We start from the raw sequence: 26,788 nt of genomic DNA, 5'->3' as shown, positions 1-26,788 counted from the left end.
CTTCAGCTGTGCAGGAAAGGCAAGGACACTCCCAAGAGTCAGATCTACATTGTGTTCTTCCTCACAATTAGAATCGCATTCCAATAAATCCTGTAGGATGTGGTCAGCGAGAGCCTTGTGTCTGATAGGTTTATTCATTTATTTATTTATTTATTTATTGCGGTGAGGTAAGGAGAGGTAAGTTCCCTAGAGGTTTCCTTTCAGTCAGTGAATAGTCACTCACTCCCCACTAATAAGCACAGGGGGCTTTTCCGACAGAAGTTGCAGCCGCTTTGTGTGTGTGTACGCGCATCTGTGTGTGTGTGTCTCTCTGTCTCTCTGTCTGTCTCTCTCTCTCTCTCTCTCTCTCTCTGTATGTGTATGTATGTGTGTGTGATTTGTATTCCCTGAAAATAGCTTCTTTATAAAGATTAACTGGGGTTAAGAGTGGCCATATTTAAAAATTCAAACAGAGCTGTGCGGTATTTCACTGGAGTTTTGAAAAGGTTTTAATGCCTCATGCGGTGCGGATCTGCTCCTGTAACAGCAGAAATATATAAATAAACGAAAAAAAGACAGAAATAAAGAAATCATGACAGAAGACTCGGGCGTGTCGGGGGGAGCCAGCATTCATCCAGCCAGCCTGGGTAGAGCGAGGAGGGAGGGCTATATGCCCTCGGTGTGGTGAGCTGCAGCTTTTCCAAATCCCAGAGCATAAATCTGTACAGAGGGGATTATAACAGATGCCCTGCCATGCTCACACAAGGACTCTGAGTGCAGGGAAACACGCGCACACACACACTCTCCTCAGGTTTCTACTCGTAGCTCAGCAAACGCGTTTCTCTCTTAACTACTTTCCTTTCTCACTTTATCTGCTGTCTTTTCTCTTTCTCTCTTTCATGCTCTTTCTCTTTCATTTTGTTTTATTTCTCTCTCTCTCACACACTCCTTTCTCTTCTCTGGTTCCATCTTCCTCCTCTCTCTCTCTCCCCTCTACCTGCTGTCTGTGGCCAGTGAGGCTTGTTCGCTGGTACACAGTGCCACCATGTGGACAGAGGCTGTCCCTACAACAACTCCGGTAGTAACAGTCCTCCTCCAGCCTGAAATATAGGAGATTGCTCTCAATGACCAGATTAGTGTTGAAATAATTAACCATGGCATTATTAAATAGCAATATTAGTTCTTATTAGTATTAGAATAAGTTCTGATCAATGACATAGAGAGAGGGTTCGAAACCTGTCTCCTTTTTTGTCCAACCCCTATAAGTGGCCTATTCTCTTCTGACCTTGTTAGTGTGTGACACATCAGTGCAGCTGTGCTGGTTGGAAGGTGTGAAAGCTGGAACACACAGATCTGTGGCTCTACAGACATAAGACAAGAGAACACACAGATCGGTGGCTCTGCAGACGCAAGACAAGAGAACACACAGATCTGTGGCTCTGCAGACGCAAGACAAGAGAACACACAGATCTGTGGCTCTGCAGACGCAAGACAAGAGATTTGATGGCGTCATTAGTAATCCATTTCATTTAGCTGATCCTGTCTCTTTGGGAAAGCCCTAAAAGTCAGGCAACCATGAAATGAAAAGCCAGATTTCTCTGCTTGAGAAGCTGCTAGCTGGTGGTTGATCTCTATTAGGATTGCTCACCTTCGTGACTTTCTCCGTCCTGGCGTTTGTTCATACAGTCCATCAGTGGTGTTGAGCTGCAGCACCACTCCCTGTTTCTACCAGCAGAGGGAGCCGCTGAGAGATGGTGGATGTTAATCGATGAGTGACGAACGCACTCCCCAATCACCAGTCGTCAGGGTTGGGCACAGCGGTCAGATCGAAGAGGCAGTGACCTCTCATTATGGGGTGCTCCGGGAGGAAATTGAATCCCAGCAGACAGAGGACTTAAGGGTGTGTGTGTGTGTGTGTGAGTGTGTGAGAGTGTGAGAGCTTGTCTCAGGGTTTATGGGAACTTTGCTCTTACACACTGGACTGATGCTGTGTGTGGCTGTGCAAATATTGACACACAAGTGCTCAAGCACACACACACACACACACACACACACACACACACACACACACACACACACACACATCTGCAGACATACCTCCACACGTATTTACAGATGTCCACACACACTCACATTGACATGTGTAGACGCACATACACACACTCACACTGACATGTGCAAACACACACACACACAATTACCAGAGGGGGAGGGGCGGAGGTGGTGATGGCTGTTTTGGTTATCCAGCAGTCATGATGTCACGGTAAAAGGCAGATCACCTTTGAGGCTAAAGTAGGCCTACAGTACATCCTGTTGACCTGTCTGAAGACGAAATAACTGTGTGTGTGTGCGTATTTGTCAGTGTATCATCAATATGCAGAAGTTGATTCTCTGTGTGATTCTCCTAAAAGAAACAATGACAGCGCAGTACAATGCAGGGAGCTCAGAATAATTTCAGATATGTCTGTGTCTCTCTCTCTATCCCTCTCTCTCTCCCTCTCTCTCTCTCTCTCTCTCTCTCTCTCTCTCTCTCTCTCTCTCTCTCTCCCCCCTCGCTGCTTGTTGTTCAGTAGTTGCATATTAATCAGTGTTTTGTGGCATTTGTGTCTGCATGTGATTGAGTGCCACCTCCACTGATCCAATCAATACCACAAATTCATGCCAGCACGCACACACACACATGCACGCACACACACGCACACACACGCACACGCGCACGCACGCACGCACGCACACACACACGCACGCACACACGCGCGCGCGCACGCCCTTTACACAGGTAATGGTAGGGAACTGATAGAGAACACTTTAACTGTGTGTGTGTGTGTGTGTGTGTGTCCTACCCAACTCGTTCCTCTACCTCTTCCATGTTGTAGCCTAACCCCATTCATTCTGGCTGTGTCCAGTGTAGGGCGGGCACACATACATCACAATGATATACGCTAGCAAAAGAAGTTTGGAGATGGATGCGGGGTGTGTGCTGATGAATGTGTGTGTGTGTGTGTGTGTGGCGGAGAGAAATGGATCACTTCCCTCGGCGTCCTTTTCGGCGTTTTTATTTATGTTCGGTCGGTGGTCCGGTGATTAGTGGTTTTAGAGTTGGACAGTTTATGAAAAGAAATTTCTCCTCTCCATCTCACACCAGAAATAGTGCTTCAGCTTCTGCTGTCCGCTGCTATGCACAGGCTACAGCGTCCAGGCTACAGTGTACAGGCTACAGTGTACAGGCTACAGCGTATAGGCTACAGTGTACAGGCTACAGCGTACAGGCTACAGCGTACAGGCTACAGCGTACAGGCTACAAGCTACAGCGTACAGGCTACAGCGTAGAGGCTACACTGTACAGGCTACAGCGTACAGCATACAGGCTACAGCGTAGAGGCTATAGTGTACAGGCTACAGCGTACAGTGTACAGGCTACAAGCTACAGCGTACAGTGTACAGGCTACAGCGTAGAGGCTACAGCGTATAGGCTACAGCGTACAGGCTACAGCGTACAGGCTACAGCGTACAGGCTACAGCGTACAGGCTACAGCGTACAGGCTACAGCATACAGGCTACAGCGTAGAGGCTACAGTGTACAGGCTACAAGCTACAGCGTACAGGCTACAGCGTACAGGCTACAGGCTACAGCGTACAGGCTACACTGTACAGGCTACAGCATACAGGCTACAGTGTAGAGGCTACAGTGTACAGGCTACAAGCTACAGCGTACAGGCTACAGCGGAGAGGCTACAGTGTACAGGCTATAGCGTACAGTGTACAGGCTACAGTGTACAGGCTACAAGCTACAGCGTATAGGCTACAGCGTACAGGCTACAGCGTAGAGGCTACAGCGTACAGGCTACAGCATACAGGCTACAGCGTACGGCTTACTTCTTCTCTCTACACATTACACCGTTGCACATAGTAACAATACAAAAAGATCACACTCTATCTCTCTTCTCTCTTTTTCTCTCATCTTTATCCCCCCATCTTTCCCCATCTCTCTCTCCCCCTCCCACCTCTACCCCATCTCTCTCTCTCTTCTTCTCTCTCTCTCCCACCTCTACCCCCATCTCTCTGTCTCTTCTTCTCTCTCTCCTCTACCCCCATCTCTCTCTCTTCTTCTCTCTCTCTCTCTCCCTCCTCTACCCCATCTCTCTCTCTCTTCTTCTCTCGCTCTCTCTCTCTCTCTCTCCCTCCTCTACCCCCATCTCTCTGTCTCTTCTTCTCTCTCTCCTCTACCCCCATCTCTCTGTCTCTTCTTCTCTCTCTCCTCTACCCCTATCTCTTTCTCTCTTCCTCTCTCTCTCTCTCTCCCTCCTCTACCCCATATCTCTCTCTCTTCTTCTCTCTCTCTCTCTCTCTCTCTCTCTCTCTCCCTCCTCTACCCCCATCTCTCTGTCTCTTCTTCTCTCTCTCCTCTACCCCCATCTCTCTGTCTCTTCTTCTCTCTCTCCTCTACCCCTATCTCTTTCTCTCTTCTTCTCTCTCTCTCTCCCTCCTCTACCCCCATCTCTCTCTCTCTCTTCTTCTCTCTCTCTCTCTCTCTCCCTCCTCTACCCCCATCTCTCTGTCTCGTTCTCTATTGCCCCGTGTTATTTCCCTCGTGCCTCCAGCATAACGGAGCTCAGTGTAAATCAGAGTGACAGTGCTGAAGAAGACGAGCCCTCTCCTCTTTCTCCCACGCTCACACAGTCAGCTGAGGGCCCTTGGCTCTCACCCATAGTGACCATGGAAAGAGCCCTGCTCTATTCACCACACTCCGCTTCAGCTGCTGGAAATTGTTACTAGAATTCTGTTGTCATGGTACATCATCTTAATAATGTACATAACAAGATACTAAGTCCCTCTGTATGTAGTAAGCCTCGGGTGCAATGTAGTTCATTAGTAATTCATCTGCGCTGTGTGATTTCTGTTACTCATATTAGTGCATATTCGTGAGCCAACAATGGGCGTTGCCATGACACTTCAGTATTCAGTTTTTCTATTCCGGTTTTCTATTTCCGGCCGAAGCTGCGTTATATTGATTTTAATGCGTCATGTGAGCCATGTAAAAGTAAACTTATATTTTTTCTATCTGTCATATATTGTATAGCATATCCATATTGAGTGCAGATTTGTCAACATTTGGGAAGAAATATAAGTTGAAGCATGTTCCAGTTAGCCTGCTGAGACTGCACTAAGCTATTATGCAAACAGAAAGGGCTGAAGATGAAAGCTGGATGGAAGTAGGATTTCACAAGTAATGGCCTCCTTACACCAAACAACTTTGACAAGATTTGGGAGAGATTCTTGAAAGATTGGAGTCTTTTGAGGAAAGCTTGAATGGGGGCATTAGTTAAAAGACTACAATCTTTCAAGAATCTTTCCCAAATCTTGTCAAAGTTGTTTGGTGTAAGATGGCTATAAGGTGGATAGATTGTCTGATGAGAGATGGTTTTTCCTTCTTTTGGTTATGCCTGAGTGTGGACACTGTTCCTGTTGAAACGTTTAATAACTCGACATGCACCAACAATTTGCGCCCTTTGGTAGTCTGAAAGGGCACACATTTTGACTTAAATTTGATTTTAAACACACAGATTAGACAAGTCACTAGCTAGGGAGCATCATTCTTAACTCAAACCAGTATACAGTATACTGATTTAAGAGTGATGCTCCCTTAGCTAGATACAATTATAGGTTCTACTCGGCAGATAGAAGTGTTTGCTGTTGTCGTGGTGATCTCATGACATTTTGGGTCGCACCCTCGTGGAGCTGTTGGGGATGGAGTCATGGGCATTGATCTCCAGGGCCTAATGCAGTTTGATAAAGGTGACATCACTGTTGTGTCAGGAGTCCCAGAGGGTGAGTGGAATTCCCGGAATCTCCTGATTGTGCTCAGGGTGATGATGAGTGTACACAGACACACACACACACACACACACACACACACACACACACACACAAACACACACAACAGATTGACAGCTTAGCTCAGGAGAGCTTTGTTTGGCTCCCTCCCTCCCCTTGCCCTGTCCTCTCTCACACACACCCTCACACATACGCTCTCTGAGTCTCTCTCACACACACACACATACACACACACACACACACACAGGCGCTCACAGCCCCCGTGGCAGCGGCGCTGGTGTTGACCGTGCGGTGAGCTGTGGTGGTCACAGCTGGGCGGGCGAGGCAGAGGAGCGGAGAGCATGCTGAGGAAGCTGGTGTGCAAACGGATCTGTGCCCGTAAGACGCTAACGCTAGCTCCAGCTTCTCTTGACCTCTCCTCCACTAGCTCTCCTTCAGTCTTCTCCTCCCTCTTTTCTCTCTCTCCCTCTCTCTCTCTCTCACTTTAATCTGTTTCCCTTTCTCCTTTCTCTTCTTCTTCACCTCTCTTGATTTTTCCTCCTTTTATCAATCCTTTGTCAGATTATTCTCTACTCTCTCTCTCTCTCTCTCTCTCTCTCTCGCTCTATCTATCTATTGGTGCCTGTAGCTCTCAGCAGGTCTCCTGATGGCAGTTCCAGCTCTAATGGTGTGTGTGTGGTTCTCTGTGCCGGAGAGCGTAGTCGTAAATCTGAAATACGTGACCCTTCCGCTGTGCTGCTGAGTCTTTATTACATTTCTTAGTCACTGGAGAGTGGATTGTTGCAAGATCGTCATTGTGGATGGCTTGTGAAAGTATTTTATTGTGCATGTTGGAATGGATATCTTTGTCCATTGTCTGTCTGTTGTTCTTGTGCATGTGTTTGTTTGCTGAATGCCATGTTGTTGGTTGCGCAATACTGGTCAGATCAGATGGTCAAGTGCTAAGCCACAGATCTAGGTAGGCAATGACGGGCAGAGTGCCCAGTAGCAATCAATAGCCACTGTAGGGGACATGGGACTACTGCGTTTGAAAACAGTAGATGAGCAGGGGATGATCAGCCACTTATTTTTGTGTGTGTGTTTCATACAGTATATTATACAGGAATGATTGTTGCTGAAGAGTCAAGTGTTTGTGGTTTTTCTATGGGTGGTATAATTAAGCATTATGGTACAAGTTAGAGTGAGTGGGGCTGGGGAATGGTATACTCATGGCTGTGCTCCGGCTGTGCTCCGGCTGTGCTCCGGCTATAGGCACGAGGCCGGAGGCTGTTTGTAATTTCTCTGGCTTAACATAAAACACCCTGAAAAATGTCACTGAAAAACTTCCTTGATATTACTAGCTCTGGTCCCTGGGAGTCCAGCCACTTAAAAACAAAAACTGGCTCCTTGGCATTATAGAAAAGTAATTTGTATGTATGTATGTGGATGCAGGGCACATGGATGCAGTGCTAAGAGTGTGTGTGTTTGTTTGTGTCTCCTGCAGATAAGAACTTTGATGATGAAGACTCTGTGGACGGGGGCCGGTCCTCCTCGTCTTCCTCGTCCAGAGGCCCACCCAGCGGCCGCAGGGGCGGAGCCATGGGCTCCATGCGAAGGCCCAGCTCTGCGTCGTCTAAGGGGCCAGGTAAGACCACATCACGCTTCACCTTAACCACCAGTAGTTCTCCTCAACCAGTTTTGAGCTGGTGGAATCTGATCACATTCATTGTAATGATGCCATAAGAGGCACCTGAAATTCACCTGCAATATTCCCAAACCTCTGATTTTGTAGGTGTTAATGGGAAGACTGCAATATTCCCAAACCTCTGATTTTGTAGGTGTTAATGGGAAGACTGCAATATTCCCAAACTTCTGATTCTGTATGTGTTAATGGGAGGACTGCAATAAGATTTTAATGTCCTACTGTTCACAAAACTAATCTCTAGGAGGAAACCGATTTTAAGTCACGCCGCTTCATGATGGGGAAATTTAAATGACCGCAGAAATAAATACATTTTTGTTCAATTTGAATTTTTTGATTTTCCAGTCAAAGTCTGAAAATGGAATCATACCCACTGCATGCCACACACTCACACACACACACACTCTCTCTCCATCTCCCCCTCCTCTTTCACTGAGGCCACTATATATATATATATATATATATATATATATATATATACTAGCTGAATTTCACGTGTGTGGTTCTTATCTTGCTGAGAGCATGGGTGCGTGTACTGAGTGACCTCTGGGTGGGTGAATGGGGATTATTGATGGTCCTCCCATGAACACTTTGCGGTCAGCTCTGTGATGTTGCGTAACAGCGGGATATGGCAGTGGGCAACCTGTTGTGTGCACAGTGGGAATACATCAGTATAAAAGTCACACTCAAAAGGGGTTGAGGAATTGGGGGGAGGGGGGTCTCCACTGACTTTTTATTGCGAAAAAGATGTTTCCATGGTATCTAAGACTTCTAGCAACAACAAAAAAAATGCTGTGTGACATTATGTATTACCACTGCAGGAGTTTTTTTTGTTTTTTTTTAAAGCAGGAAGTATTTAGAGGATGCTCAAAAGGTGCCTGAAAGCTGAATTGAATTGGGTTAGCTAAATTGCCCATGACCAATTGAATGTGGATCACCGTTCAAAGCAAATTAGCGCTGCACTGTGTGACCAACCAACATGACAGAGTCAGTTTCCAGGGTAACCTACAGTATTTCCTGAGAAATTATCTTTTAAAAAGGGCTTATCAAATAAGCCTACAGGCACAAAGCTACTGTTGTGGTATGCAACAAGCACAGGTTAGTTTTTGGTTGACCTTCATTGAATTTATTCTCACCTATCAATCTTCAGAGTTAAGTGCACAGTTATAGGTCATAGGGAATAGCATAGCTAAAACACAAGCGCTCAAGTATGTACCTGCTACCTCTAATTAAGTATGTACCTGACATGTGCTACCTCTAATTAAGTATGTACCTGACATGTGCTACCTCTAATTAAGTATGTACCTGACATGTACTACCTGACATGTGCTACCTCTAATTAATTGCATCGCCCTTTTTCGCCTTTTCTGTCCTGGTACTTTGTTCAAGTATGAAGACATACATTTGTGTGTGTGTGTGTGTGTGTGTGTTCAGCAGGGAAAGAGGGAGCGAGTGCGGGCGCAGTGGACGAGGATGACTTCATGAAAGCCTTCGAGGATGCGCCAGCGTTGCAGGTAGAGAGCTGAGCCGCTCTGATCTGATCTGAGTGCTGAATGTCTCTGATCTCTACGCCTGTCCAACACACTCACAGGGCAGGAGCACTGCTCACTCACCTACACGGCAGCCTGGATACTCTCTCTCTCTCTCTCTCTCTCTCTCTCTCTCTCTCTCTCTCTCTCTCTCTCTCTCTCTCCCTCTCTCCCTCTCCCTCTCGCTCTCCCTCTCTCTCTCCCTCACTCTCTTTCTCTTCATATTTGCCCCAATATAATTGAGCTATAAGTAAAAGCTGTTTTCCAATATTGTTAACACCAGTTATAAACAGTTCATGTTGAAATCATTCTCCTTCACTTCTCTCCTTCCTCCTCTCCCTCCTCTCTCTCTCTCTCTCTCCATACCCCCCCCCTCTCTCTGCAGATCTACTCCAGTCGAGACCTGGAGGACTCCATCAATAAGATCAAGGAGGTTCTGTCTGACGACAAGCATGACTGGGAACAAAGAGTCACTGCTGTAAGTTCCTGTCCCTCACTGCCCCTCACTGTCCTGCTGCACACACACCTGGACATTTCTGTCATTTCATTCTGTTTATTTCACACGCATAGAGGATTACAACATTTCGTTGTTATCCTGTAACAATGACAAAATAAAACTGAACTGATGCCAATGACTGAAGTCCTGTAATGGTGACCGATGTTAATGGCTAATTGTAGCAGTATGTAATGAATGAGCCTGCTAGTGGACTTTGCCGACCCAGATAACCACGTCTGCATCCGCAGGCTCAACTCAACTCTCTCTCTCTCTCTTTCTCTCTTTCTCTCACGCACACACACGCGCACATACACACACCCCTAATTGCCGTGTGGTGTTTGTGTGTAGCTGAAGAAGGTGCGCTCTCTGCTGATGGCGGGGGCTCTGGATCACGAGGGCTTCTCCCAGCAGCTGCGTCAGATGGAGCCGGCCTTTAAGCTCTCCGCCAAAGACCTGCGCTCACAGGTGGTGCGCGAGGCCTGCATCACGCTGGGGTAGGAGGATAGCACACACACACACATACATACACACACACACACACACACAGAAAGACACACACACACACACACAGAAAGACACACACCAGTTTCAGGCCTACTTAAGCTTCTCACCTTCCAATTGAAGCTTGTGAAATTGGCTGCTACCAGTGAGCTGCAGTGGTGCGTGTTTCTGGCCTCAGTGAAATCTGTAATCCTTAACGGTGAGAGACGGCACGTGTGGAAACAGCCGCTGGGAAACACGCTCCATCACTCCGCCAGCGCGAGGCCAGATTTCCGCCTCCCGTCGATTCCGCCCCGGTTCTGCCGCACACACACACACACACACACACACACACACACACACACAAGCACACACACACACACACACACACACACACACACACACCTCACCAGGCAGCCCAGGCGGCTGCAATATTAACGACGGAACCCTCTCGGCTGGTGCGGAGCATTAATCGAAACGGCCCGAGCCATGTTTCAAGCGAGGGCTTTTAGACGTTCTGCTGGCTCCGTAATGCGGTTCTAATGAGGTGGAACCGGCATGAGTAGTGCGTGGAGTAGAACTTCCACTTCAGCCACACAGATGTGATGAATATGTAATGGCACTCCATGCTTTTCCTGTCACAGTCTTCCATGAACCTGACTATAAATGGTCTTGGCTGCCGCCATTGCTTGGCCGTTGGCTGGTGTTTAAATCCGCATACATCTAATCCTCACATCCTGCTTGTTTACTCTGGAGGGTAAAACATAAAAAAGTTCAATAGTTAGGCCTGTGTTATGGCTCAAATTCCTTCCGACAAGTATCCAGTGTTTTAATGTAATGGAATTGTGTTGCAAACAGATGTAGTCAGCATTTAAAGATGAATCATACACTCGTCTGGGTACGAATTACTTTTTCCACAGAATATATTATGAACATACTTTCTCATTTCACATAGAGTTTTCATGAGCCGTCACAGGTTTTATCAGGTGTTCACACACTGTTGTACTTTACAAATCAGTGCCACCGTCTTAATGGGGGACCTAAATGAGATGCACTGTAATAATTTGAAATGTCTACTGTGTGTGTGTGTGTGTGTGTGTGTGTGTGTGTGTGTGTGTGTGTTTTTCTTTAGACACCTGTCCTTCCTGCTGGGGAACAAGTTTGACCACACCGCTGAGACCATCATGCCCACGCTGCTGAACCTGGTACCCAACAGCGCCAAGGTCATGGCCACGTCCGGCGTGGCCTGCATCCGCCTCATCCTCAGGGTGAGTGCCTCTCCACAGCGCCCCCTGCTGAGCACAGAGGGACATCACACCCAAGGTTTAGCCTGGCTGTTCATGACTGTGGATTACTAAGGAACTTCAATTGTATTTTACATTCACATGCAGTGCTGTGTAAACGTTTTGGCTATTTGTCTTAAAGCAGTATATTGTTTTCTGCATTGGTGTTTCAAATATTTATATTTTTAAACATTCTTGTTGTGTGTGCATTTTGTAAGTAAGTAATTGTAAAAAACTAATATCGTTCTAAAATGCCTCCTCACTCACTTAACAGCATTGTTTCTATGCCTCAAACTACTGCATAGTACTATCTGTTCATTTAAGATGTTATGACTTCTAGCCCCCGCAGTTTGTTATCTGTGAAATGAGAAACCTGCATGAGAAGCGTAATGACACATTTGAAGCCATCATGTGTTAATTAGAGTGGTTAATGGTCCAGTGAGGCCCCCTCTCCAGATGAGCGTCCTGCTCTGCACAGCCTGACTGACCGACTGTGTCCCTTCCTCCTTCCGCAGCACACCCACTACCCACGCCTCATCCCCATCATCACCAGCAACTGCACGTCCAAATCAGTGGCCGTCAGGAGGTAAGGCTGTTTGACCGCCCACTGTCCACTGTCCTTTGACGCTGGTGGTCACTGTACACCAGCGGCTCCACAGGAAGAGCAGAGGTGAGGGGAGTTTGTTGGATGAAGGTGATGGCAGCTGACGTGTTTGGCTGTTTTTGTTGTCTCTCCCTGTTAGACGCTGTTATGAGTTCTTAGACCTGATGTTGACAGAGTGGCCGGGGAACACCTTGGAGAAGTGAGTCTGAAAGCCCTGCCCTGTCACTCACAACACACACACACACAGAAACACACACAAACACACACATAAACACACACACACCACATAAACACACACACACAAACACACACATTCATGGGCCCATATTCACAAAAAATGTTAAGGCTAAAAGTAGCTCCTAACTGGCGAATTTAGGAGAAACTCCTAAAAATAATGGGTTTGTCACTCGAGTCAAGAGGACTCCTAACTCACTAAGACCTATTCACAAACTTGGAGATATGAAAAATGTTAATGTTAATACCTAGGAGAATATAAAAGGAATTGAAAGTAAAATTAAGTAATTTTCATATTTTTACCATGTTGCCGGGGATGGGCAGTAGGTCTATTTCTAATACATGCATTTAAAATACGTATTTAAAATACAAAATACTATTTTGTAATTAAAACACTTGAAGCGAAAACGATCATTAACTTGTTCAGAAAATTGAAATAGTCTGGCGAGGTGGGGCCACAGGTTGGCACATTCCCGGGATGGACCTGCTGTGTCTTCATCCATTGTTTCGTCTATGGTTTCGTCTCTTATCTAAATCTGACCATGGAGTTGACTTTGGCGGAAAGCTGAAGGTGATTGCTGATAGGCTGTCTCAATCAGTGGCGCCTGCACTATCCAATCACGTTTCAGAGGGAAACAACAAATTGAGGGTTTCTGAGATTTTTCTTTTTTCCTTTTTTTTTTTTTTAGAAGAAGTAATGGTTACTCACAGTTATGGATAGAAATGTAGTGGAGTAAAGAGTACAATATTTTCCTCTCAAATGTACTTGAGTAAAGTCATGAGTACTCCCCAAAAATGATACTCGAGTAAAGTACAGATCCCTCAAAATTGTACTCAAGTACTGTACTCAAGTAAATGTACTCCGTTACTGTCCGGCTCTGCATATTACCCATAAAACAAATTAACAGGAAAACAGTAGGCCTATGATGTAAACCAACAATAGTAAACTATTACTAGCCTATAACCACAAACCGTTATTATAGGCCTACAATAAAGTAGCCTGGTCAAATCAGTTCCTATCGTGGGTGACTTTCTTTCTTCAGAGCCCTATTTTTACTACCCCTACTGTCTGTACCACGTGACGTACACTATCATCACGATTACCACTGCCACCTCCAGCTATGTTGGGCAGAGGGTCGAAATAGTCGAAATAAGCATGGCATGCTTAGTGGACACCGTCGTATACACGCAAAGACGCACCTTCATTCACAGACGCACCGTGACCATCACTGTCAATAGGCGATCATAATCTCCAAAAGGCAGATATTCTCCTTCAGAATCAGAATAGGTGAATAACATAGCCTACCCAAGACTTCATCACACGTGAACGTTTAGTGTCGCCGTATTTCTGCTCAATTTGTGCAAAATTATGGCCTGCATCGCTTCCGAGGCATTACAAACAAATGCATAATCTTCCATCCTTCGCACTACTTGTGTGTAGCGCACGCATTCTCAGACCTGTCACTCATCATCGTAAGGGAAGTTTTTGGAATAAATCTCACGTTACAATCAGCCAATCAAGGTGTTCACTTCAGTCAAGCCTGTGCACGAGTAATGATGTCATCCATAGCAACGAAGACTCACTCTTAGTTTAGGAGTTGTCATTTTTCCTTACTAACAGTAGGTCTGAAAGGCTTTGTGAATAACTTTTAAGAGAAAACTCCTAGCTAAAATCTTTTAGTGCGATTTAGGAGTACTCCTAGTGGTAAGATGAAATGCTTTGTGAATATGGGCCCTGGAGCCTTAACAAAGCCTCTATTGTTAGCACAGCCAGGTATGTTCCCAGGCATTCCTGACATCTTCCATTTATCTATTTAGTGAGACAGTTATACACATGATCATACCTGAGTCCACACAATCTTTCTCTAACTTACACACACACACATACACACACTCACTGATCCCGCATTAGTGACATTTTCTGTAACATGAGTGTGTGAGTGGTCTGCTCGACTGCACCACTGATGAGCCCCCCCCCCCAATGAGTGAGGGTGATGGTGTGTGTGTGTGTATGGTGTGTGTGTGTGTGTGTGTGTGTGTGTGTGTGTGTGTGTGGTGTGTGTGGTTGGGGGTTATTGATGATCCGGGTGTGAGCGGCATCCATGCGCCCCCGGTCGTTGCCATGACGACGTATCCCCCAGAGCCCTTTAAAAAGCAGCACAGGGCTCCCTCTCCTCTTCCTCCTCCTCCACGTCTCCCTCGCTTCGACTCCCCCGTGGGACGGGTCTGTCTTGTCTGGGGTACCACAGCGAGAGCCTCTGGACTAGACACGCGTCCACTTTCACTCTAGTTAGATTTACTCTTAATTCCTTTATTTCATTTTGGGCATTAGAGCCTGTAATTAGGTTGGCCTTGGCATGCATAGGTATTGAGAGAGAGGGAGCAGGAGAGACCCACAGTCAAGAGACAAGAGCTGCCTGGTGTGTGAGTGTGTGTGTGTGTGTGTGTGTGTGTGTGTGAGAGTGTGTGAGTTGTCCGTGCTCAGCGATGTTTCCCTACTACCCTAGACACGTGGCCGTGCTCTCCGAGACCATCAGGAAAGGCATCCACGACGCAGACTCTGAAGCTCGCTCCATCGCCAGGAAGTAAGAACCGACTCTCTTTCTCTCTGTCTTGCACTCTATCTCTCGCACTCTCTCTATCTCTCTCTTTTGCTCTCTTTCGCTCTATCTATCTCTTTCTCTCTCTCTTTCTTTCTCTCTCTCTCACTCTCTCTGTAAGATCTGATTAGAGTTACTGTTTCTTTACCTGTTAAGTGTGCACATGTGAAGCTATGGAGAGATTATTCTGAGGCCTGTATGTTGAGTTAGAGTTGAGTTGGGACAGTCTCTCTCTCTGTCTCTCTGTGTATCTATCCCTCTCTCGCTCTCACTCCCTCTCTTTGTCTCTTTCTATGCATCTCTCTCTCTCTCTCTCTCTCTCTCTCTCTCTCTCTCTCTCTCTCTCACTCCCCCTCCCCCTCCCGTATTTCTATCTATCTGTCTAGGTGTTATTGGAGTTTCCATGGCCACTATGGCCGAGAGGCGGAGCATCTGTACCAGGCTCTGGAGTCGTCCTATCAGAAGGCTCTGCAGTCTCACCTGAAGGGCTCGGACAGCGTCATGTCCCTCCCCCAGTCTGACCGCTCCTCCTCCAGCTCTCAGGAGAGCCTGAAGTAAGGACACACACACATGCGCGCAAACACATACAAACACACACACACACACACACACACACACACACACACACACACACACTCAGACAGCTAAGCTCTCACACAAACACATGCACACACACACACACACACACACAAACACATGCGCACGCGCACCCCCCTATATGCAGAAATACAAGCTGTTTAAAGACTTTAACATTGACTTTGTTGCTACTGTCGCATGTTTCCCCATAAATTATGTTTTTTCAGTAGCAGTGTGTGAGATCAGATGGCCTGTTCCCTGACCGGTAATCATATTTGCCTCACGTAAGCATGTGGAAGGGCCACCGGATCCTGATTGAATTTATGAAACATTACGATCCAATTGTCGGAGGTCAAGACTAGTAATTATGTCCTTACACAAACAGTGTCTGCTAGCTTAGGCATCTCCTTAAGGAGTGAGCAGTATCTGCTAGCTTAGGCTCCTTAAGGAGTGAGCAGTATCTGCTAGCTTAGGTATCTCCTTAAGGAGTGAGCAGTATCTGCTAGCTTAGGTATCTCCTTATGGAGTGGTGCTGAGCAGTGTTCTCAGACTAATGGGTCTTCTGTTGCTCATTCATTTTTAGTCCACAAGGGCTTGAAAAGCTGGATCTGAATTTGTTATAGTTATATTGTTATTATAATATTAAAATAGTGCTCTAATTGATCTTAACAAATGACTAAGACTACTTTGAAATGAACCTCATTAGTTACCCTGCAGGGGTCCATTTAAAGTCTGATTGCCCAGGCTCGTTGGTCTAGGGCAGGGGTGGGCAAACTGCGGCCCGCGGGCCGGATCCGGCCCGCCAAGCACTTTCATCCGGCCCGCCGAGCATTTCATTTGGTTATCAGGCTGCTCGCTATTTTTCTCCTGCGATAGAGACGATGTTGGTTAGCTTTACTGCAAACTACTTTTCACTCTCCTTAGAGAACGTTTACAATGTCAATGCCAAAACATCATGTTAAATAGAGATCTCCTTCTTATAAGAAACTTTTAAAAGGAAATCATGAAGGCAACAGTAGTTCCCACTACTGACCATTTAAAAACTGTAGGTACAGCACTAGCTGGCTAGATCATTGAGAAATAAACGTGAATTAAAGCGACTGTCTTAAAGCGACAGTGCACAATTTATACATTTGTTAAACAGCATAAAATTAGCAGTATACTAAGAATACAGAACTGTCGCGGTGGTGGCGGGGGCGGGGGTGTTGTTGTGCGGCCCGCCGGCTAATTTTCAAAACCCAATGTGGCACTTGAGCCAAAAAGTTTGCCCACCCCTGGTCTAGGGGTATGATTCTCGCTTCGGGTGCGAGAGGTCCCGGGTTCAACTCCCACACGAGCCCTTCTTGTGGGCAGCCCTGGCCTACTGGTTAGCGCTTCGGACTAGTGACCGGGTTGCCAGTTCGAACCCCGACCAGTAGGCACGGTCACTGCTCCCTGAGCGCCGCTGTTGTTGCAGGCATCTCACTGCGCCGGGATTAGTGTGTGCTTCACCTCACTGTGTGTTCACTGTGTGCTGAGTGTGTTTCACTAATTCACGGATTGGGATAAATGCAGAGACCAAATTTCCCTCACGGGATCAAAAGAGTATATACTTATACTTACTTATATACTCATGTCCAGTAATGGGGACTTTGGGAATGAAAGCTTTTAAGAGCACTTTAAGTCATATTAAAATGGGTGACTAAATTAATAGCAGCACTTGGGCAGCCTGTTCTAATCATCCCAGACTATGAATGAGTGTTCTGACACCTCAGTGCCACCTAGGGAGTGTCTCGGAGTTTCACCTTGTCCACCTTGTCACTCTGAGGCAGCTCTGTGTCTTGTCCCAGTGCGTGCAGCGCCTCTGACAGGTCTGTGATCAGCGCTCTGTGTCTTGTCCCAGTGCGTGCAGCGCCTCTGACAGGTCTGTGATCAGCGCTCTGTGTCTTGTCCCAGTGCGTGCAGCGCCTCTGACAGGTCTGTGATCAGCGCTCTGTGTCTTGCCCCAGTGCGTGCAGCGCCTCTGACAGGTCTGTGATCAGCGCTCTGTGTCTTGCCCCAGTGCGTGCAGCGCCTCTGACAGGTCTGTGATCAGCGCTCTGTTTTCTCTCTCGTTCTCTCGCTCCGGCATGCCTGTCTGTTTTAATCTGTCCATCAAAGGACTTCCTCACTCCCCTCCAGAGGTCCTGTGGGAAGCAGAAGGAATTAGAACCTCCCATTACATCAGCAGCTTTTAGCTCCCCCCCTCTGAAGGCAGGCGGCGAACTCTGTGACCTGGAAGCAGAACCAATCTGTCATAACCGTATGTCTTCGTTGTTGATCTCAAGAGTGAGGAAATGAGACCTCCTAGACGCCAGCTGACTGGCACTCATCCAGGCTCTACTGCAGACTCTGATCTGTCAGGCTCTGAATGACCGCGTGGATCCGCTGGACCCTTATCAGGGCAGGTGGTGGTGGTAGCGTAGTGGCTAAGGAGCTGGGTCAGCAGCATGCAGTAGCCTGACCAGATGTGGATCCGATTTCCAGCTGCCACTGTTGTGCCCTTGAAGGCACTTTGCCCCGTGTTGCACTGGGGAGACTGGCCCTTGTAATAATTGACGTATGCAAGTGGCTTTGGATAAAAGCACCAACCAAGTAAATAAGTAAGGGCCAGGACCAGGTCTGTTTCTGGGTCAGGCTGTGTGTGTGGTCAGGTCTGTTCCTGGGTCAGGTTGTGTGTGTGGCCAGGCCTGTTCCTGGGTCAGGCTGTGTGTGTGGCCAGGTCTGTTCCTGGGTCAGGCTCTGTGTGGCCAGGTCTGTTCCTGGGTCAGGCTGTGTGTGTGGCCAGGTCTCGGTCAGTGTGGGACTGACTCTTTGTTCATTAGTTAATTAGTTAATTGTGTGTGTGTGTGTGTGTGTGTGTGTGTGTGTGTCTGAGACACTTCCTGATCATTTCTCTCTCTCTCTTCCACAGCCGGCCCTTCTCAGTGAAGAGTGTGATAGGAGGCAGTATGACCAGGAGTACGTACAACTCCATCTTTCATTTCCTTTTGAATGTAATTCATTAATTGTTGAAGCCATCAGGTCATTAACTCCTCGTCCTCTTCATCTTCCTCCTCCTCCTCCTCCTCCTCCCTCTGGTCAGGTAAGGTGGTGAGCTCGCGAGCCCCAGCCACTCCTGGCTCGCTCCAGCGTTCCCGTAGCGATGTCGATGTCAACGCAGCGGCCAGCGCCAAGTCCCGCATGTCCACGGTGCCCTCGGCTACACCCTTCAGCTCGGCCGCCGCCCTGCCCCCGGGCTCCTACGCCTCACTGGGTAAGAAAGACCACACACACACACACACACACTCTCACATATGACTTTTCTCTACCATCTAGACACAGTCTTAACACTCACTCTAAGCTATTAGTCTTTTTTGGGGGAGCCCATCAATCTTGAGTCGCGTCTCAGGTTTCCTAATTGCCGATGTTTTTAATGAAAAGTCCATAAAACCCAGTGGCTTTTAGCGTGCGGTGGAGCGCAGCGTATCAGTCAGACTGATGGAGCTGGAGCCACTGCGCAAATGATTAAGCTGTGCAGTGGAAACAGCCCCCCCCCCCCCCGCCCCTCTCTCTCTCGTTCACTCTCTCTCTGGGCTCACTCTCCTGCCAAGTGGTGCCGTTTAGGAGTCGACTGCCCAACAACACTAGGGTGTGTATGTGTATGTGTGTGTGTGTGTGTGTGTGTGTGTGTGTGTGTGTGTGTGTGTGTGTGTGTGTCCAGAGACAGATGGATTGATCAGAGATGGAGAGCCCTGCGACTGAAAGGTTGTTGTTAATTATGTGGGTGTTTTCATCCAAAGCAGACCTTTTCGGGGATAGTTTTAAAAATGCTAACGACGATAAGTTCATTAATCTAAAAAAACGTTGTGTCCTATTAAAACGCACGTTATCTAAGAACACACACACTTACTTGAGTTTCTCTAGCTAATATGAATGACAACGTCCACACATAAATTATAACGATACCGACATGAAGAACAGTATCGTTGTGGATCACTTTCAGAGTGATTTTGAGAACGATAAAAGGCTGACAGCCAATCAGAATCCATCAAATTTTAGCCATCACATCCATCAACATGAGGAGAGACTTTCCTTATAATTGGTCAGTGTGGACGCATTTATCGCTATAGTTATAGTTATCGTCCCTGGTTTGAACGACCCTTAATTGTTGCAGCCCTAGTGTGTTAATAAACCCATTGCCTCCTAGCAGTGTCTGAGATTTCCTGCTGTCCTGCTAGCTAACTATTTGCTCTGCTGCTAACTTTGCTTCTGATGCTTTGCTACAGCTTTGCTTGTTCAGTTTGATGCTTTTTCCGATGCTCTGTATCCCTCTCCCTCTCACCCCCCTCACAGTATGGTTCAGGGAAATAAGGTAGAATAAAAGATCAATTTCTCAGAGCCTGTTGGTAGCAATCACATGACGTCACAAAGTGGCATACATTATTATATTATATTATATTATATTATATTATATTATATTATGCATGTGACTTTATATTATATTGATCCATAGTAGTGTAGTAATGTTGATTATAATATAGATCTCAGAGACGTGGTGACTGTATTAAATTTAAATTTATGCTGTTGACGTTTCCCCTGAACCATCTGTGTGGAGGCCCAAGCCCTCTCTCCAACTCCTCTTCCCTTTGCTTGATGGAACTAACCTCTGCCTCTCCTGTCCAACTCTCTCTCTCCTCTCCTCTTTCTCACACTCTCTCTCTCCTCTCTACTGTCTCTGTCTCCTCTCTCTTCTCTTTTTCTCTCTCTCTCTCCTCTCTCTCCCCTCTCTCCTCTCCCCTCTGCGCTCTGCTGCTTGTGCATATTGCTCTAAAGATGGCGCGCCTGGCAGGCCAGATGGTAAGCCTCCGTGTGTGTGTGTGTGTGTCTGTGTCTGGTTGTGTGTAATTGTTTGTTTGTTGTGTGTGTCTGTCTCTCTCTTTCTCCTTGTGTGTGTGTGTGTGTGTGCCCAGCCTGGTGGGGGGACAGGGGTGTGTGCTTTTGGCAGCGCCCTACGCCCCATCTCATTTGTCCTGTGTGTGTGTTTCTGTGTGTCCTGGTCCTGGAGCTGTGTGTCAGATACTGCATGTCCTGACTGCATGGTGTGGTCATCCTGGCCAAACCCTGCTAGAACACACACACTGCTGCCCTTTCACAAAAACCTGCGCTCACATCACATGACTGGTGCTTGATTTTAAGCGCAAAGTACACTTGTGATATTTCTCAATCAGAATCAGCATTGGATTTTAGTCGCCAGGTATGTTTACACACATAAGGAACTTGGTACCAGCCATTAGTGTCACTCTAACGATACAGTAAATAGAGAATGCCAATACATTAGTTGTTAATTAGTAGTAAGCTGTCGAGAGACAGGTTAATAAGATAATTTAAGAGATGTTTCAACTACTAGGCCTTATGCAGTGTGTCACCCTCTTTGTTACCTGTTGTCTGACATGGCGTCTATCTCCAGATCTGTCTGAGCATGTGGTCTTACAAGGTCCATGTCAAATATGTGTGTTATTAAAATGTCTTTATTTATATGTGACCATGATATACAGTCATGTCTTATTAGACTACCTGTGACATCATCAAATTGTATGGAGAGTTGAGGGGCAACAGGTGATGGGGGACACTGAAGGCCTTTTTCCACCAACACAGGACTGGCTCTTGAACTGGTTCCATTCAGAATTCTTTAAACTATCCGGTGAACCAGCCCGCACTTCTAACAGTTTTGAACGGAACCTAGGATGAGGGTGTCAACAGAGGGTGAAACGTGCCTAAGTGACCCGTAGAATCACCCACTACAGTTATCAGGGAAAAAACATGTCCCAAATGGTCAAACATCTGGAGCGTGAACCAGAACTGAGCTGGTCCTCTGTTGGTGGAAAAGGCCTGTAGGTGCTGCACTTGTAGCTCAGGATTAACACTTAGTTTAGCTTGTAGCTCAGGATTAGCACTTATCTTAGCGCTGCAGTAGTTGGACTGGGACGCACCAGGTGAAGTGGCCCAAGTGAACGGTTAGTAGTGCTCTGTTCAGGCACGTACTTATTGATTAGGCTGCCATAGATAATGAACACATTGCATCATGTTATGGTTATGGTGATATCCTGGTGGCACATAATCCAGCCTTTAGTTGAATCATCACACTGATTGACAATGGTGTTGTTGTCAAAGCGGTTAGCTGTTAACCTGAGGGGGTTATATAACAGGTCTCTTGCCCTTATCGAGGCTTAAGTGGGCACTGAGGACCGGTCAGAGATCAGGTGTTTACACCAGTCAGTCTCAATAGATGTTAACACTTGCATTTTCTTACCATTTATCTTTACCTAGTTTAACAGTTGTTCACCCACTGACCAATCAGGTCCATTAAAATGGTGGCACTTAGGTTTGTGTAGATCATCTTATTTAATTTGTGTATGTATTTTATAATTACTCTGTACTATATAATTTCTTAATGTAAGTGATCATTATTATAATGTATCAGATGTTACAGCATGCTCCCTGCCATGCTCCTCTGGTCCTCTGGTTTGTTCATCAGCGTTTAGGCCTTTTGCATTGCATCCTAAAATAAACCACAACTTGCTAATAATCAAGTCATAGTTGACGGCCTTGATTTGTGAACGTCTTGCTCAAGGTTGGTGATGTTGGCTTCCTTGCATTGTCCTGGCAAGGACTATTATTTCCTTATGAAGAGTTGCAGTGTAATGGTGGTGAAGTCTTATATAAAAGGCCGAATGGCCATGAGCTAGATAGAGACAGTATCAGTGAACTCTGATTCCGCCGCCAGACCCACGGTGAGAAGTCTTATGGTTTTATGTTGCTTGCGTAGTTGCCGATAAGAGGAATGTGGATGTGGGTGTTTTTAAGAGTTTAGAAGAGTTTGTTGTTTTTTTTTTGTTTTTTTTTATTGTTGTTGCATCCTGAGGTCAGTTATTTTTAGAGGTGCTTATTTTATCGTCATCAGGGTTGTTATATTTACCCGCCTTTCATGGGACCGCTGCTCTGAAGACGACGGATTGTTGTAGTTCAAAGTTTTGCTACTATCACTAGACACCACCCCTCCCCCATGAGAAATAGCCCATATTTCTTGGGTTCATGATATCAAGTGCGACTGGTTAACACACGCACATTTGATAAGCAGGTACAGAGGACACCCGGTAGTGTGTGTTAAAATGCTCTGAGGCCTTTTAAGTAACGTCTGTGTGGAAAAAAATGTGAGAACTTGACCAGCTGACGCTTTATTCCACATTGATCAAGAGACCAGTGTGTTCTTTCAGCATCTCTATCTATGCTGTGGGATTGTGGCCATGCTGACTACGGACCCCACGTCCATCAGGGGCCAGCTGCTCGCTCTTGAACAGACGCAGGTCAGACTCGGGTCAGAACTGAGTAGTTAGTTGTGTCGTAGGTGTGGTTAGGAGATGTGGAGAAGTGTGCCCATTCAAGAGGGGTTTGTTTGTGTGTAAAGTGAGTGTTTTGTGTTGGGGAGTTGAGCATTTAGTACTGAGTCTCAGTCAGCAGCAGTTTAAATAGGGAAAAACATGAGTGGGTGCTGTCCAGAAGAAATGCTATATTTAATCTATCAACCCCCATTTCTGTCTTTACTTCCCAATCTCCCATCATCCTTTTGTCCTTCCCTCCCTCTCTCACTCTCCCTTCCTTTCACTCTCTCTCTCCCTCCATCCCTCTCTCTTTCTCCCCTTATCCTTCTGTCCCTCCCTCTCTCTCTCTCTCTCCCCCTCCCTTCAGGCCGAGTGCGTACCAGGAGACAGAGCTCTGGCACCACGGTGGGGTCAAGCAGTACGGTCACAGATAGCCGTGGTCGGAGCCGGGCCAAGGTGGTGTCCCAGTCCCAGCGTAAGTACCTCACCCTGGGTCACATTCAGCATTCAGACAGTTTTACTCTCTCTGTTCTACTGTTCACACAGTCAATCATGCCAGTGTCAGTATTAGTAAAGCTTTATAGAGCTATGATCAGCCTGACAAACAGGACAAGGTTCGATGCCCTCAAACTCACTGGACCATTCTACAGAGGGTGTTCTAGCACATTCCATCCCCAGAGTAAAAGGAAGGAATTTGTCATTCACACATTCCATCACCTATGACCTCTCTGTGACCTCATCATGACCCACGCTTTGCCAAGTGGCACTCTGGTGTCTCTCTCTGTTTCTCTGTTCCCATCATGCAGTGCAACGTCTCGTTGATCTTTCAGATCTTTCTTTTTCTCTGTTGTTCCACATCTCGTTTCACCAGCTCCAAAGCAGCAGGCCTGGAGGTTTTCTACTAAGGCCATCGTGTAACCGAATCTGTTTGAGGATTTGGATTCACCTTGCCTTGGTTGCACTATGGCCTTAGTAAAAACAAGAGTGCATGAAACATTTGAATGTCTCGCCGTTTTTTACGTGCTGAAACATTGTCACCTTGAGCATCTTTGTAACCGGCTGCTTCTCGCCTGTCCTACAATGTGCTCACACACACAAGGATCCAGATCAGCTAACCCAACCAGTGGTAAGACCCCTCCCCCCCAACCCCCACATCAAATTGCATCCAGTTCAAGCACTCCTAGACCCTGTCCGCATACTCCACCCATGCAGAACTCTGCATGATGCTCCTTCACTGTTGTCAAATGTCTGCATGGTCTTCTCAAATGTCTTTTTTGTCTGCCTTTCTTGTTTACTATTACTAGTTTTTAATTTGATTTTATTGATCAACATGTTGTCTGTCATTGTTTAAAGTCAAGAACATGGTCTTGTTTAGTGACGTGAAATTATATGATTTTCTAAATGATTATTATGGTCTGTTTTCTTGTCAGTGGGTTTGATTTGGTCTTGGTCTAGCGGTGTTGTAGTTGTTGTTCTCTGTTTCATGCGTTTGTTCTCCCCCAGCACAGTTAGCACCTGGATCCAAGTCCACACTGTTTGTCCTGAAATGTGTGTCTGTTAGTTGTACATTGTTTGTGTCCCATCAAAGCTGAAATCACATCTCCATTTGACCCCCCCCCATTTCCACACTCTTTGGCAAAAAGCAGCAGATAGGCACCGTAATGGGTGCCTTTGGGACTCAATACAATTCGATTCTATTCTATTCTTTTCTATTCAACTTCTATTCAACACTGTGCACACGAGTGGGCCATGTATTTTGAAGGTGATATCTAAGTCACAGTACTATATAGTGAACTGATTGAAGTAATATGTTGGGTAGAAAGGAGGTTGGTGAAATCAGCTTTGACTAGGGTTGATAATAATGCATGCATGGTGGTAAATAGTGCCCTTATGTAAAGACAAGATCAGCCACTACTGGCTCTAATTTGTTTTTACTGTTGCTGTTCGCTTGGTCTGTTTGTGTGTGTGTGTGTGTGTGTGTGTGTGTGTGTGTGTGTGTGTGTGTGTGTGTGTGTGTGTGTGTGTGTGTGTGTGTGTGTGTGTGTGTGTGTGTGTGTGTGTGTGTGTGTGTGTGTGTGTGTGTGTGTGTGTGTGTGTGCGCGCGCGCGCGCGCGCGTGTACTGCTTGGTACATGTATGCACACTTTTCTGTGTGTGTGTGTGTGTGTGTGTGTGTGTGTGTGTGTGCGCGCATGCCTGCGTCCTCTCCATCAGCTGGTAGTCGTTCCAGTTCTCCAGGAAAGCTCCTGGGTCACACGTACGGCAGGATCCCCCGCTCCACCGTCACGGCCACCACTCCATCCACGGACAAGCGCCCCCGGGTCCCCCGCAGCCAGGGCTGCAGCCGCGAGACCAGCCCCAGCCGACTGGGCCTCGGTAAGGCCACGCTCACCTCCCTCACCCCCCTGGCTGGACCTGCTTGGGCCAGTGGAAAGTATTGGTATTGTAACACAGACATATAATATAATGCAGAATTGACATCTAATGTGTACATCCATGCACTATCCTTATGTAGTGGCTGTATTGAATGAGACTGAATGATATTATTTAATGTGTATACTTTATTTCTTAAATGGAGTCGCCGTAGTTGACATACTAAACAGCTATTGCCTCTAGCAGGTGCTTTGTTAATATTATGTTCCCTGCAGTTCAAAAGAATTGACTTCACCCAACCTAAGTATAACAAAAAACCTACACTATTGTCATTCAATACTATTGTCAACCTACACATTGACCATTCACCAAATATTAAGTAAGATTTGCTCACAGACTAGGAGCCAGTAGTCATACTGCAATCTAATCACCTAAGAGTTCATTAACCAGACATGATCAATGATTTGCAAGAGGCCCCAGTATACAGTAGGTTGTTGTGGAGCCTCATAACGTTTGTGTCCAATGGGAAGGTTCTCTCAGATAATAGCTCACAGGTAATTAAATGAGAAATCTGCTGAGTTTTCACATAGATCTCCGTTTCTCGAGATCACTGAGTACTGTCGGTACGAGAAAAAAAACGGAAACAATCGGTTTTACCTAGCTCGAGTTGCTACAGCCAGCAGAAATGCAGCCAGGCAGCTACAGTGCTACACTGGGTGCATGTCTGTGAGCCCCCATAGCTGCCTGGCTGCATTATCTGCTGGCTGTAGCAACTCGAGCTAGGCAAAACCGTTGTTTTCGTTTTGTTTCGTACCAACAGTACTCGGTGACCTCAAGAAACGGAGATCTAGGTGAAAAGTCGCCGGATTTCTCCTTTAAGTATAAGTATATATACTTTTTTGATCCCGTGAGGGAAATTTGGTCTCTGCATTTAACCCAATCGGTGAATTAGTGAAACACAAACAGCACACAGTGAGGTGAAGCACACACTAGTCCCGGCGCAGTGAGCTGCCTGCTACAACGGCGGCGCTCGGGGAGCAGTGAGGGGTTGGGTGCCTTGCTCAAGGGCACTTCAGCCGCGGCCCACTGGTCGGGGCTCGAACCGGCAACCCTCCGGTTACAAGTCCAGAGTGCTAACCAGTGGCCCACGGCTGCCCAACAGGGTAGTGGTGAATGCACTCAATAGGGGTTATCCCTCCACTCAATAGGGGTTATCCCTCCACTCAATAGGGGTTATCCCTCCACTACAAATAGAGGGAATGGAGACGAGCCGGTCGTCATGACTCCTGACTTTCCTGCTGTACCTACTTGATGGTTATTGCCGTGGATACCTTTGGACACTGTAATTGGTGTTTATATACATTTTTGTCAACTGTTTTTTTATTATTATTATTATTATTATTATTATTATTATTGTTTTAATGATTTGATAAATAGATAGGAAAGCCATATCCTGGATTGATTACTTTCTTGCCAGAACATAGCGCAGAATTCCTCTGTACCTTCTTTGTTTACACGGATCAGACGGAAATTTGTCAGCAGCGTGTGCAATAGTACACATTTTTGTGTGTAGCAGAAATGCTTCTTCGCTGTCTCATGTATAGCACACCATTGCGCACCCCCTGTGTGCAAACTCCATCAATGTAATCTTACTGAACAAGGGCCTGCCTTGAGTAAGAATACGCAGCAGCATTTTGAGTGATGGCAGGGTTGACCAATGGACACCCTCCATTGTCATCA

The 26,788-nt window shown here is 46.5% G+C and overlaps 1 protein-coding gene across 35 annotated transcripts in view; it reads left to right on the top strand.

The window, feature by feature from the left end:
- Positions 1–26,788, top strand: part of clasp1a (cytoplasmic linker associated protein 1a) — a 127,215-nt gene that overhangs the window by 65,251 nt on the left and 35,176 nt on the right. For 16 of the 35 annotated variants that reach the window (XM_042069736.1, XM_042069701.1, XM_042069746.1 and 13 more), the window contains 15 exons: positions 7,298–7,438; positions 8,930–9,009; positions 9,410–9,502; positions 9,869–10,014; positions 11,133–11,268; positions 11,799–11,869; positions 12,027–12,086; positions 14,629–14,706; positions 15,108–15,275; positions 18,230–18,276; positions 18,401–18,571; positions 20,131–20,154; positions 23,044–23,151; positions 23,776–23,802; positions 24,890–25,051. In XM_042069736.1, coding sequence (XP_041925670.1) covers positions 7,298–7,438; positions 8,930–9,009; positions 9,410–9,502; positions 9,869–10,014; positions 11,133–11,268; positions 11,799–11,869; positions 12,027–12,086; positions 14,629–14,706; positions 15,108–15,275; positions 18,230–18,276; positions 18,401–18,571; positions 20,131–20,154; positions 23,044–23,151; positions 23,776–23,802; positions 24,890–25,051 — 1,512 coding nt within the window. The remainder of the gene's footprint in view (positions 1–7,297; positions 7,439–8,929; positions 9,010–9,409; positions 9,503–9,868; positions 10,015–11,132; positions 11,269–11,798; positions 11,870–12,026; positions 12,087–14,628; positions 14,707–15,107; positions 15,276–18,229; positions 18,277–18,400; positions 18,572–20,130; positions 20,155–23,043; positions 23,152–23,775; positions 23,803–24,889; positions 25,052–26,788) is intronic. The other 19 variants (XM_042069872.1, XM_042069812.1, XM_042069764.1 and 16 more) reach the window with 3 other exon arrangements.

This window comes from Alosa sapidissima, chromosome 2, assembly GCF_018492685.1.
Source record: "Alosa sapidissima isolate fAloSap1 chromosome 2, fAloSap1.pri, whole genome shotgun sequence".
Taxonomy (NCBI): domain Eukaryota; kingdom Metazoa; phylum Chordata; class Actinopteri; order Clupeiformes; family Clupeidae; genus Alosa; species Alosa sapidissima.
Note: the sequence above shows the minus strand (reverse complement) of the source record. Positions and strands in the feature narration are given on the sequence as shown.